This window comes from Melanotaenia boesemani, chromosome 13 (genome assembly GCF_017639745.1).
Source record: "Melanotaenia boesemani isolate fMelBoe1 chromosome 13, fMelBoe1.pri, whole genome shotgun sequence".
Classification (NCBI taxonomy): Eukaryota; Metazoa; Chordata; class Actinopteri; order Atheriniformes; family Melanotaeniidae; genus Melanotaenia; species Melanotaenia boesemani.
In genome coordinates this window covers 17259779-17274543 of record NC_055694.1, presented here as the reverse complement: position 1 = coordinate 17274543, position 14765 = coordinate 17259779, and the positions used below count along the sequence as shown (strand labels likewise).

At 39.2% G+C, this 14765-nt stretch overlaps 1 protein-coding gene across 1 annotated transcript; it reads right to left on the bottom strand.

The window, feature by feature from the left end:
* Positions 1-218: 218 nt before the first annotated feature.
* On the bottom strand, positions 219-10727 carry elapor1 (endosome-lysosome associated apoptosis and autophagy regulator 1). Its single transcript, XM_042005108.1, has 22 exons — positions 10603-10727; positions 8758-8878; positions 8475-8655; positions 8230-8377; positions 8068-8148; positions 7873-7978; positions 7611-7760; positions 7285-7373; positions 6976-7153; positions 6218-6340; positions 5692-5782; positions 5445-5550; positions 5209-5346; positions 4204-4467; positions 3860-4036; positions 3630-3780; positions 2791-2884; positions 2387-2488; positions 1801-1927; positions 1266-1444; positions 1002-1167; positions 219-925 (listed from the first exon to the last, which is right to left on the bottom strand). Exons 1-22 carry the CDS (start codon positions 10714-10716, stop codon positions 839-841), a joined length of 2973 nt encoding a protein of 990 aa, XP_041861042.1. The 5' UTR covers positions 10717-10727; the 3' UTR covers positions 219-838.
* Between the last annotated feature and the right edge of the window lie 4038 nt (positions 10728-14765).

Below are 14765 nucleotides of genomic sequence, written 5' to 3'. Positions count from 1 at the left end.
ATAAAGTAGCCTCTATATGTCTTTAGTATTACGCCCGAATGTATGGATTAACTATAAATTATGTAGCATTAACATGCTAACATCTTTTTGTTTTGAATGAGAGTGAAAGTAGTGTTTTCACAATACTCAACAAATGAATATACCACTAAGATTTATTTATGCAGATCTACATATTCTGATTACATTCAGTCCGTTTTCACCTCAGTTGAAACAATAAAAATTTTTATTTATCATTTATTATTTAGATCACCTTTCACATGTTCTAAAAGAAGGATACCTGAAGCCAGCATTACAGGTCCAGGTACAGGTTTTTTTTTTTTTTTTGTCTCTACAACATAAGTAGGTATAGTAAAAGTAAGGCACAGCTGAAACAAATAGGCTTCTGCACATAAAAGACACATATTGTCAAATTGCATTATAAGTCTAAACAGCAGTGCTAACTTAATAGACAGGGTAGTTTAATATGAAAAAGAAGATGAAGAAAGAGACAAATGTATGGAATAAGAGTTATGAAAATGTACACAGTTTAGCAAATACAAAAATGTAACTTTTTCCACAATTGAATCTCTTTGAAAAATGCCATTGGCTTAATAAAATACAGTAAATCCCCAATCCTAATGGAGAATTTGCTTTTATTAGGCTTACCATTATAGAATTAGACAAATATTGCTGAATACTGTTTCAATTCTTTATATGAATTCCTTTATTAAGACTATTTAATAATAAATGAAATACAGCCTCTGTTTTTGAACTCCACAGACTACCTGAGCTAAACAGACATTTAACACCTTAAAACTGAAGACCCCCTCAGTGCTTAAGGATCTGCTCATCCTCTGATTTAAGCATCATCAGAATCCTCATCCTCTGGTTGGTGACGTGAAGATGATGACTTGAGTGGAACTGAGTCAAATCCATCTGATGTCCTCTGCAAATATGTTGATAATGTTATGAGGCACAATCAGTTGCTTTAGTGGCTCAGTGGGAATGAAGGGGTTACTGACCTCTCGTGAGAAAGACTTAATTTTTGTGAAGAAGGATTTCTTGGTGAAGTCCATGAGATCATCCTCTGCATCCTCTCCCTCCATTATTGCACAGCTGTCAGCAGTGGGCAGCTCACACTCTTTACCTCCAGAACTTATCATTAACTTGGAGTACTTATACTGCAGCCTGCAGATAGAGGATGATAGGAATAACACTTAAAACTTAGAGTGTTAGTCATTGTATTAGCTGTTAGAAACATTGATGAAAATGCACAATGATCTCACTTGCGTGTCTTTTTCCAAAAATAACAGCTGATACTAATGAGGAGCACAGCAGCCAGTGCTCCTATGGAAACACCAAACTTCAACCAGAAATCCAGAGTCACACAAGTGCTGAGTTTTTGTGCAGGCAGTGACTCTCCCCCATAACACTGCAGAGGCTGCTGCCACACATAGGTGGTTTTCTAAGACACACACGCACACACACACAAAAGATCAGATTGACCACATATAGTTAACTTTAAATCAGTGATATTTTGTTGCAATTTTATTACAACAACTTAACATTTCAAGACATAAACCTATTTGTTTCCTGACTGACACTGCTATCTTGTTTTAGCTACAGCTAATGTGCAGTTAGGTGCTAGAAAAAAAAATATCTTAAACTGTCAATATATCACTTACATAAAAATGCCTCTCTTTGCAACAAAACTATTACATTAAATGGAAAATCTTTTTCTTTTCACATAACAGGTATGATGGACCTGTGATGGATTTGTGGAGCTCAAAGTTAATTTAGTCAGTGGCTGTGCAGCACTACCTGTATTCCTTGGATGCAAGCACTGACGATCTCTCTGTAGTGGTTTTTAGTGCATAGAGGACATGCATGCTGGCTCTGCCACAAGAAATGGAAAGCGCAACCGTCACATGTCCCCTCAGAGCAGTTACTGTTGAGGAAAACCAGACCAGAGAGACAATTATAAGTCTAAACAGGGCAGTATCTAACAATAACAATAACAAAGATTCATGAGAACTTATTGATTGTATGGTGAAAAATTGTTGTTATTATCCAAATATTTTGTTAAGCAAATTTTTAAGTGTTCATTATTTTAGAATAAACAGAACAACTATGATACTGCCATTAAAAGGACACAGAGTAAATGATCCTGTCCAGACACTGGGAGCGAGATTCTTTAGTGAATAAAATTTACAAACTGTGGCACTTTAAATCTCCACTAGATGTCACCAGCTGTTGCATACTGCTCTTGTAAGTGACTATTCAAGAAGCTGCTGTGTACACATTTGAGCTTCAGTAAGCTTTATGTCAAATGTTTGTGCTAAATGTGATTGTTGTAGCATAGTATAAGCATCAATCAAAAGCTGTGCTTGGCTAATGTGTGTGGTACCTTGGGAGTGTGATGTGATCTTTAGTTGTGACTGTGGGGTTGCATCGAAGTCTGATGGTGGCTGACCTGCCTTGTTTACAAGCTTGAGTTGTATCACTGGACCTGAAAACATTAAAAACAAGTTATCCATACAAATATTCCACTAACGGATACACCTTTAATTACCACAACTGTCTTTAATTCTCACACACACAGATTTAAAAAAATGCTAAAACCCCCAGCATCAAATATGAAACATCAGCCATGATTCCCCAGAGAATATCCCCTAATATTGACTAGTTTGATAAAATGGGTCCATTCTGTATCAAATTTGACAAACTGCATCTATAGAAAGAAAAAAATGGGAAAAAGACCTGGGCAATAAGGGATTAGTACAGGAAATGACTAAATGTTATCTTATTTACTTGTAGTAGAATATGACATCTGGCAGGCCTGAAAATGGAGGGAACAACCATAGCGGAGATGAGATATCACCCAGGTTCATCTCAGTAGTCACACCTTCAAAAAGAAAAGACATGCAATTTTATAATCTGATAAAGACACACAGTTTAAACCAGTATCAGCAGTTTTCTCTCTGCTAACATCTTCACAAAGTCATTTTCATGTGATTTTCACTTTTTGTCAAATGAACCAACAAGAATCAGCTTATATGCTATGAGGTTTTTTGAGTCTATGCACAAATGCATTTTGAGCTCATAGGAAGTGCAGAATAGCACCATTCTGAAAAAAAATGCATTCTCATGCTGGTAACTGCAAACTGACACATAACACTAAGTTTAACTGTGGCTGACAGGATTATTCTAGTTTTGCAGATATTTTGTCACAAGCAAAAGCTTTAAAAAGCTAGATGGGTAACATTAAACAAGATGATAATGGCAGGCTGGATATGAAAAAAATGTTCATAATCAGTAGATCAAAAACATGAAGCAGTAAAGAAATGCACTAAGCTCTAATGCAATACTACTGTCAGTCACCAGGAGTTGCTCCAAAACAACATTGGTCAAAGTAGATGAGAAAAAAAGAAAAAAAAATCTACTTCTCTCATAAAAATGCCGTCCTGGGTAAATAAAACTGATGCACATTCATTACGGAGGATTCAGCCCTTCTGATCAGTGTCGATGGTCTATCAGAAAATTCCATAGTACTGATGTCAAACGTCAACTGATATTGTCAACTTGTCTACCTTTTCAGTATGACGATGATTAGTAAACTCTTTAGCAAATGCTGCAGATTAAACCCATACCAATGAGCGAGTCACCAATGAGGAAGGGCTGGGAGGACACCATGCTCTGACTCCTGATGTCAGAGGGAACTACAGTGGACTGACAGATGTAACCTTTAACCACTCTCCCGCTCTCTGTTACATTGTCCACACAGGAGGCTGGTACTCGGCTCTGTAAGAGGAACACAATAATGTGACATCAGACTGAATTTTACAAAAGCAAGCAACCTTCTGATCCCAGCATTTCTTACCTCTGTCCCACACAGACCCAAATTAAAGCGATGGAAATATCGGAGGCCTTTGTTGGTGAAGCGGGGGCTGCTGTCAAAACCAGTGATGTTGGACAAGGGGGTGAGGTCATAGTGTAGCAGGACCCCTTCTCTTGTCTGAACATCTAACTTGCAATCACTGAGACAAGCTGTGTGGGCCTGCAGGTCGAGGTCAGGGTGTCAGCAGGTACATTTACAACATCTGGTAAATACTGAAGCAGTACTTTTTTTTCTTACTTTACAATAGAGGGTATATTTTGTTTGTCTTTTAAGAATTGTAAGACTTTTTAGGATTAGATGTAACCTTGTTTAATTTAGCTTCTTACATAATTTCTCCTTGTGTTTGGTCCACATTGAACACAAGCAGCATCTCCAACAGGCTGACTGGTCCTGATGATGGCATTTGGTGGGCAGCTCTTACACACCCCTGTCGCACTGACCATGTAGTGTCCTGGTGGGCAGGGAACACAGGCGGAGTCGGCTTTAACAGATGCCAGAGCACAACGGTGACACTGAGAAGCCACACCTCTGAGCACATTGGTAATGTGGATGGAGTAGATCTTTGCAACGTCAGCACTGTATTTTCTCTCCTGAGGGAAAACGAAGCACAAAATGTCATTCAGCACTCATATTGCAGTTGCCTGCTCAGCCTAAAGAAGCTAATTCATATTCTACCTTCATTGAATTTAAAATATGCAACAGACGACTATAATAGAGCACAAAGTAGTTTTTACAGCTCAAGACTGCCATCTAGAGCACAGTGGTATATTTCAGGAACCAAACACTGAATTTTCAGTACAACTCACTTATTATTCAGTGGAAACCTGACGACAGCTTGTAAAAACATTTTCCAGAGACAGTTAACAGACATACAGCAACCACTGCTAAACTGTGCTGACTCAGCTTTTTACTCTCTAACAAACCCTCATGTATCTGTAACAGTCGTTGTGCTTTACATGCTGCATTTGTGGTGTCTTCAAGAGAAAATATTATAAAGGATAAATCCCACAACATGTGCAAAAAAAGTATATCATGCCAAATCATAAATAGTTTTCATTCTAATCACATTCTATATTTAGATTGTAGTATTCAACAAACAGAACATTTAAATATAAAATTGTAATTGTAAATGCTGACCAGACAAATAAAAGACTACATGGCAGGAGAAGGAATTAATCCTTTGGGTTTTGTTTAATTCATTCTTTTTATTTATGGAAAACTGACTTTATAGGTCTTGAGAGACTAACTTAAACCACAATGAAATATTCTTTAAAATGGTGGAAAAGTCATAGATCGGCTGTGATATTTTGGATGTGTGACATGAGACTTGCCGTATTGAATTTCTCAGTCCGTTGAAACGTCCAGGTGAAGCTGACGGTGCTGTTGTTCTGGATCAGGTAGGAGTACGACTGCTTCCTGCTGCTACCTTTCCACTGCTCCACCACATTGTTGTTCCACTTATTGTACCCCTGCATAGAATTATACTCACTTCAGATATTCGTACAGAATCGAACTTTTTTACACATGATGAATTCATGAGACAAGAATCATGAGAGATTTTATTCACCGCCAGAAAATAAAACTTGCAGTCTGCTGTGCAAACAGTCTCAAAGACGAAGGAGATGGACGATAATTCACTCCTTTCACCGTCTTTGGCCATGGACTGAGGCATCCTGTATAGATACCAGAGATATTTTCTTAAATCCTATTACATTTTCTTCTCATATAATTACCCATAATGATCAGAACTCAAATTTGGGACACACTGCATATACTAAGATGCTTTATGAGTAATTCTGATGAGGAAAGTTCACCTGTATCCTGGAACAGTGAGTGTGAGCATCAGGTAGTCAGTATCCTGATCTCCCGGGGTGGTGTAGACATACTCTCCAGCCACCTCCCAAGCTACCATTACACAAAAAAAACAAGCCAAAAAAACACTACTGTATCATCCTCCCTGAAATTGATAAACACACACTCAAAGAATAACTCACTAACATACATATTCACATTATGTGACAATAATAAAAGTTTCTGAATATGACAGGTCATTCTGGGTTTAATTGTAAATCTTAATTTAACTCAGAAGCCATTTATAAACTTTTGAACTATTTGGAAATAACAGGATGTTCTGTCTTTTTTCTTATTTCTTATCCTTTGTGTTGTTAGTGCTATCTCCTCACCTCAGGCGGTTTCAAAATCCTGCTTCTTCCTTGTTTTCTGGAGTGTGTTATCATAATTCAAATAACTGGTCTGGTGGAAATGAATTAATCTGCAATACTGGATGTGTTACAATGTCTCCCTTGTATTGTGTGGTGACTCTGATATTAAGTCTCTTACCAGCGCTCCTGTTGGTGATTTCTTGATGGAAGACGGAGCTCTTCATGTTTGTTGGCATTGTGTTCCACCATTTGTACTCAAAGCCCATCACTGGCTCTGTACCAACAGGGCACTTTGTGCAAACTGTGAGAGTAAAACATGAAACTATCACTATATAGTGACATCTTTTACAGTGTCATGGAAAACCATGCTTTTATGACACAATTTACATACAAGCAGAGGCAGATGACAGTCCATTTATTGCAAGAATTTAGACTTAATAGACAACAATAACCTGTTTAACATTAGTTTGCTTTCTTTTTATTTCAGCCATATTTTTTGCTCTTCAAAGCAATTTAATTGATTCTGTTGCATCTCTAGGGTTGTAATTCATGACATAAATAAACTCAGCATTACTGTCTACACTCCCTACACCAAACATCTTCACAATAACATGAGTCATTATAATATCTGTAAATGTATTTATATTAAGGTGTAAGTGCAATATTTCATCATATTTCCAGTTATGTATTTTGTGTATTAAATTAATGCTCTCAGATGGGATAATTCAGTCAATCTACAGACATTTCCACTTGTGCACACAACCACAAAAATTATAATCTGAGGAAATAATATTACTTTCTATTTAGTAAATAATAAAATAACCCTTTTGTAATGTTTAATCAACATCATCAAATGTGGATCATTGTGAATTAAAATCCATCAGATTACTCTAAAGTTAAAAAAAAATGGGTTAAAGGAAGGGACTCATTTACCACCTGTTCCATTTGAATAGGAATCCATGCTGCAGGGCTCACAGGTGGAGGTGTTGGTGACAAAGAAGCCTGGGTTGCATGGTGGACAGGTTTGCTTCTCCCCTGATGCCGGAAGCTTTATTGCTCCTTCCATAGTCTCACTGCAGATCTTTGGTTCAATCCACTTGTACATGAGCTGAGTCTAAGACATACAGCAAACCAGACATAAGCCAGGGTGTTTTTGTTTTTTTATTTGTTTTGGGGTTGTTTTTTTCAAGAAAAACATCTGTCTGTGTTTGTTTCTACCAAACTAGTCTATTTCTTCAGCATTACCTTTCCCTCAGAGTTACAGGGGGTGTGAGTGTAGAAGTAATCGTTGTGTGTACAGGCAGGTCTTGGCTTGCAGCTCCCAGAACCAGGTTCTGGAAATATAAAAGTCAAGAGAAACACTGTGAGGAAAAAAACGCACAGTTCACATCAAGATTTAGAGATAAGACCTATCAGTAACCGTTTAAGCAGAAAGTGTTGTACATGCATGCTGATTGCCTTGCATGAGTGTAACTGCACACAAAAAAAGCAATGACTTTCTGTGATAATTAGCTGTGCATGATAATGACTGATGTTTGTTGACAGAGCTTTAGAAATACAAACAGGCATACCAGCATATTTGTCTTGTTCACACTGGTGGCAAACAGTGGCACCCTTGTTGGAGTAGGTATCAGAAGGACAGGGGGTGCAGTGTGCAGATCCTGCTTTTGCATTGTGGGTGCCAGGTTTGCAGTGGAAACACTCAGATGTATAGGCCACCCCTGGAGGAAAAAATTCAATCAGTATTCAATCATTAGTAGACTCAGGGAGCTGGGGAGTAGACATGTTTGAACACACACACATGCCCACATACACTTAAAAGCATTATTGTACCTGAGATTTTAATGTTTTTTAACAGCACAGGTTTGACAGCACTACCCTGCAGAGCATACGTTGTGGTTCTCCAAAACAGCACATTGTTGCCATTCCTCAGTTCTACCTGAACAGAGTCAGTACGAACAAATGAGACCTCCACCATCAAACCTCTTCAGAAAATAAGAAGCTATAGAAGTGCGGTGAAGTGTAAACCTTGTATTGGCTCCAGTCGTTCACTGAAATCTTCATCCACCGGCTTTCAGAGTTTGTTGACTGACACTTGTCGTTCTGAACCTACATGAGTAAGGATGAAAATTTAGAAATAACCCCTCTGGTTGTCAGCAACAGTCACACAGAAAAAAAAAAGACACTCACAAAGAACTCAAAGTAGATGCTGTTGTCAGGGTAGAAATACTCAAAAGACAATGCTCCAGGTTTTTTCAGGCTCACAGCATAGGATAGGGTTGCGGTGCACTCATCTGTGTTTGACGCTATATGGTCACCCTTTGGTTTCCAGGTGGAGCTACAAGCACATCATTAGTAGAAACAGTGTGATAAGAAAGAGAAAAGGGGGAGGGTTGCTTTTATCATCAAACAAATTAGGTATAGCAAACACTAACTTGGAGCAGTCTGTGAGAGCATGCCCCTCATTTGTCATCACCCCATGAGTGACTAAACCAGGTGGCAGACTGTCCCACTCTTCAAAAGCCACACCGGTGCCCAGAGAGTAGGTCCCTGCAGCACACTTCTGGCACTGCTGAGACTGCATGTCAAGGAACTCACCCTCATTACAGGAGAAGCCTAAAATCAAGAAAAGAGATGAATCACCAAAACAAAAGCGCTCCATGGAGATGTACATTTTGGAATGAAACTGTGATGAAGACTAAAGATTTGGAAACTCACTGCAGTGAGTGCCTTTGACTGGATCTGGGAGGCCTGTACATGTGTCAGCTTTGTTGGGAACCGCCACCCTCCATCTTGAACCGAGTACGTCACACTCAGTGTACTCAAAGTGATAATCTGACTGTAGGGAAAAAACACAGGTGTGAGTTTCCCACAGCTGGATAATAGAGCACATTTAGTAAAATATGCAGTGGAATATAGTGGAATAATACAAAATTAGACTGATGCATAACCGGGCACTGGCATTTACTGAAAAAGTTCACTGTTTGATTTTTCACAATTCATAGTGATGCCATAAATCTTGGTGTTTTGTCCAACAAGCAACACAAAACACAAACTTAGTTTGTATCACATGAACCAAAACAGGCAGAAAACTCCACTGAACCAAAATACTGATTGAATGTCTACATATTGTGCATAATAAGGAGACATAGGTCGGGCTAAAAATAGATCACTAGGTCATTATACCTCTGGTATTTTGGCCTCTAATCAGTCCAGCCTCTTTTACAAATAAAGGGTGAGGCTACTATTTGCCATTGAGGCCTTTTCATCTCTTCTCACTTATCAAGGATGTGCTGCAGCTTCTCTGCAGCCTTCAGAGGTTGTTTACTATTTTACTGGAGTTGCAGGTGTAACGCTACTACCATTACAGTTGGCGACAAACACTGTCACACCCAAAGGGAAATGTTTTGGAAAATGCAGTAACAATAAAGGTTAACAACTAAAACAATCCATGAATACTGAGCTCTGTGTAATCTCAAGATTTGGTCTCTGGTCAACAACAGGGTGTAATATTCCACAAAGCGTCACTTAGCAGACCAATCCAAGCCCACACACAGCCTAGTGGGATTAATAGTTAACAGAAACACTGCAGCAGAACTTCTTTGTCCCTGTTTTTCTTTTACAGCTCCTGTTTTAGCTGTGCTTTGAAATGAAAATGAATAAATATGGGAGCGTCTCTTGTAAAAATGCAAAAAATTGGAGATGTACCTTAACTTAATCGCTTCCTTTAAACAAACATGAGGAAACCAAGGCAACGGGACATCATGACAGCTGTGCTTCAGGGTCAAAGAAACTTGCATGGAAACAGACTCTCCGGCCAGGACTCTCGCATAAACTTAACCTTTATTAATTCACTAAAATTACTTTATTAGCTCACTAAATTTACTAAATTCGTACTACTCATTCTGAAGTTTCAACGTAAGTTTGATAAAGAAAGTGGCAATGGGTATAATCAAAAAGGTACTGCTGTTATGCAAATTGAGAACAGATAAAGGTGGCTTAGGAACAGGACACATATGGAACATATGGAAGTTCCAGCAAAACAAGTTTAATATTCATACATACATACATACATATAGTCATCATATTATGATAACTATAACAACAACACAAATGGGAGCAAACGCTTGCAAACTCTTGCACAGGAAACATATATTTCTCAAACAAAACATGGGAACAAGGCCAAAATATCTTTGCTAAAATAAATTGCCTGTGATAACATGTGTCAGTACTTTAATGATACAACTTCTAAACACACAGCTTGAACAGGTTCCCCTGCAAATATCTCTCAAATTTCAGTTATCATTATTCAGACCCACAGATAAACAAGATACAGCAGGACAAATGTTGCTCCCACTTCTCACGTCCCATACCCACTTAGATATTTTGTTGGATTTAAACTAGTCTGAATTTCAGGCTGTATCTCACCAAAATACTCCCAGTTCATGACCCACCACGAATTTAAATATCCACATTAACAAATTATATTTGTAACCTGTGAGTTATTTCTTATCAACAACAATTTCAACAGTAGCTTAAAAAAAAATGCATGAATCCTCTCACCTCTTTGCACATGGGTAAATCTGCAACAGTTTGCGCAAAAAGCAGCCACAGTATAACACTACAGTAAGTGTAGTGTCTCATGTGTCTCAGTTGTGTCAGGTCTTGCGTCATCATTGCGTGCTGGCAATGCTGAAGTGATGGAGATGGAGGAGCAGAGTGCCGACTTGTATTCTCAGGTGCAGCCTACCCGGCTGCTGGAGGCGTGGCTCCTCCCTCAACCATGAGCAAATACCGAGATATGATTGGTTTTGTGCAAATGAACTGAAATGAAGGGTATGTGATGCCAAAGCAAAAAAAAAAAAAGTGTTTGTTATTATAATACTGTTTCAAGTTTTGACCATTTCGCTATTTTTACTAAATTATGTTAAAAAAAACTTTATTCTTTTTATTATCATCCAAAGTAAAAGGCAAAAAATGCAATAAAACTTTTCTATCTTGCTTTTTCTCAGTGCAAACATGAAAAGGGTTTAATTGGCAAGAATGTGGATGAAAATACACAAGACTAAATATTTTCATATGAAAAGTTTTATTCAGAAATTTGGGTTTCAAGTGTGGCACAGTTGACTAAAGGCCACAAGCAGGTCTATAACAATGTTTAGGAGGAAATGAGGCACACGTTTCTTTTTTTCTTTTTTTTTCTTTTTTTTTTTTAAAAAAAAGGGGGGGGGTTGCTTAACTTATTAAAGTAGTTTTTCAATGTAAAAAGTAAAACAAAATTTGTAAAAACAAAACAGCCAATTATGTTCTTTAAACATCAAGAATTGCTTGCTTGAAATGATCCTGCATCATATGGTGTCTAGTATCCATGTTTCTTTAGCAATATTGGCCATTTGACTTTGTGTAGTTGTCACATGTGGTAGTTTTATTACTTTTACATCCTCTTCATAAAATCTACACAGTTTGGACTGACAAATACTATCACCCAAAAAGCAGGTGGTGAGATGATGCTGTATGAATTCTGCATTATGACCAAGAATGTGGTTCAAACCTTGTCAATTTGTCATTGTGTCCTTGGAAAGACACTTTACCTGCCTGTATGTATGGTGGATTAGCAGCCAAGTTTCTGTCAGCCTACCCCAGGGCAGCTGTGGCTACACATGAAGTTTACCATCACAGGGTGTGACCGTGGAGTGTTTGAATAAGTTCAATGTAAATTGCTTTGAGAAAGTTTTATAAATCAAATCTGTTATTAAAGATTAGTTTACACTTAATATTTGTTATAATTTCATAGTCCATTCTTGGGGTAGCACCTGGAGGGCCAGTCAGATTTCAGGGGTGCCTTTGGTCCCTATAGGCCACTGTTTTGGTTACACCCTTTGTAGGGATGTAGATGTTATGTGACCCTCAAAACAGGAAAACAGTCAGCAGTCCTGAAGGGTAAAGCATCTCACATACATGGAAAGAATCTCCACAGTCAGTTCTTAGAGCTCTGAGTTTTCTTTTACTTGTAAATAAGTGTTCTTTTCATTTACAAACAGCTCACCAATAACCAATCACCACAGCAGGCATCGCCACAGTTAGTTTCAGCAGTATCAGATTTTCAACCTGCATCACATCTTTGCCCCCTCGTCACACCATCACACAGCACCTAAATAATATCGGTTAAACCATCCTACAAAAAAATGGTGTCCCTCACATTTCTAAATACAAATAAACTACTATTTATCATGGTGTTCTGTTCTGTGCAGTCCTGCACAGGACAGAATTAAGTCACAGACTTTCTCCCAAAAGTACAGCAGCATCCTCCCGCTGGTCCAAGACACATCCACCTGCCCTTGAGCAACCCAAAACAGCCACCATGACACGTGTGTGTGTGTGTGTGTGTGTGTGTGTGTGTGTGTGTGTGTGTGTGTGTGTGTGTGTGTGTGTGTGTGTGTGTGTGTGTGTGCACTGTTGAACCTGTGCTCCTGCTCTGTGGTTTGCCAGCAGGCGGACGAGATGTTCCAAGAGTGACTATAGGTATGAGTTTGCCTTCTAAACAAAAGAACCTCCTAGTTATAAATCCACTGGACAACTCAGAGACTGTGTCAGCATAACAAGTATGAGCAATGAGGAGTGAACAGAGATGAGTGTGATCGTGCAAAAGTGACCACGCCTCTACGGGGGCCAGAGGCAGAATAGGGTGGCCCTGAGACCCTATTCCAGGTAGAAGAGGTTGATGCTTGGTTTGCCTTCCATGACAATTTAGTCGTAGCACCGATCTGTAAAATCTGCCAGGCTGGCCAAATCCTTCCCGCCGTGCTCCAGAGTGTACCCTAAAAGACACTATTTTTGATTTTTTTATTAGACTGGCAAAAATACAATTAAAAAATGCATTTTTGAGCACACCTGATTTGAATCTGCCCTCTGACTGGATCCACATCTCTTACAGCATCAGTGTCCCTTACCCCCCATCATGACCATGATTAATGATAGATGTGGTGAATTTCTAGTAAATGTTTTGGATAGAACTCACATTATTTGTTTCCAAACAATACTCTCTGCCCATAGATGCTTCACATGAATGGAGCGTGTTGGACATCAGACTTCTATGATGTCACGTTATTTATTTTATTTTCATTTTACTCAACTCAACTTCATTTTACTTATTCATTCGTTTCTTTATTCATTCAGTCATTTTTAGCTGGAAGGGGGGGATTGGGCTTGGTGTGTGTGTATATGTGTGCGTGTGACTGTGTGAAAGATTTCATTGTTTTTATTCTTATGTTTTTTATCATGTAAAGAACTTTGTGTTGCCTATGGCATGAAGAGCGCTTTATAAATAAAGTTAGATTTGATTTAATTTGATTTGATGAAGGCAGTGTCAAAAATTTGTATATAAAAAGAATGGCACACAAATGAATGGCTCACAGCTGTGAATTGGTTCCCATCGTTCATTTAAAAGAGTCATTCAAAAGAATTGATTCATTCATGAACATCACATCTCTAGTAGGGAATGCTGTGGGTTTTGGCAATGAAAAGCTAGGTGAGCATATTGTAGTGGTCTGTGTATTTTCTGGACACAACATTGGCAACAAAGATGGAGCATCAGTTCTCACCTCTACCTCTGTTCCTTTTTTTTTTTTTTTTTTTTAACCCTGTCATGTCCAGCATCCTAACATACAGAACGGCAGTCTGTGTGCCATATTTTGCTGGACAGATTTGCTCTTCCAAGGGAGACATGTTATATAAATGGCTGCCATTGATGTTTGGAATATTTTTATTGTAATGTTATTTTCTTTAGTCTTGATATGTCAGTGCCGAACCTGACAGGGAGATAGAGGAAGAGAGAAAAAGAGGACAGAATTGAAATGTGGAAATAAAAGTTGTCCAGGCTGCCTAAATCACATCAGTATTCACAAAAACAATATAAACTACCACAGTACTACATGATACATAAAGAAAATAGGATAGTGACAACATGAAAAAGTACAATAGTCATCAAACGTACCTGTAGAGAAACATCCCAACACACAAACATCAGTAACATCTAGTCAGAAGCAGAAGGAAAGAGGAGCATGTTTGTAAGCATGCACGTGTGAATGTGCGTGTGTGACCATGCAACAAGGATGAAATGTGTGCTTGCAAGGGGTCTGTGACCACGCCGCATCACGAATCATGGGGAGACGGGTGGAGCTCCAGGCCCCAAAAGTCCAGCAGGTCCACAGAGTGCAGAGCCCAGGGCAGCCAAAGCCCCACTCAGCTCAAAGCAGAGGGTTCCCCAGACCGGAGCCCCCTGGCGCAATGAGGCAGGGGCACAGAGCAGCCCAGGGTGACGGTGAGCAGGCCCAGCAGGCACCGGATGCCGTGGTGCGGGCCACATGGAGAACGGGTACCCCAGAGATCTGAGGGCCACCCATCCCCCCCGGCAGAGCACTGCCCAGGAACTCAACGGAACCCGACCTCCCTGTGAAACTGTCCTTGTGAACTGGAAAACCAAAAATAATCTAGGCTCTCAGCAGCTTAGGAACCTCTTACTAAACCACATCAGTAATGAGTCAATGTCTGCTTCCTCAAAGAACCAGCTAGCCAAATTTCATTCCCTCTGGTCCCCTGTGATTACCTCCATCGCTTAGTGTAGGTGGAGGATTGTGATCTCGTTGCTTTGGGGGCTGAATGTTGGTAAGGGCTGCCTTCTGGCTACAGATGTGAACCACCCGCAAGTGCAGTCCACCTAGCAGGAT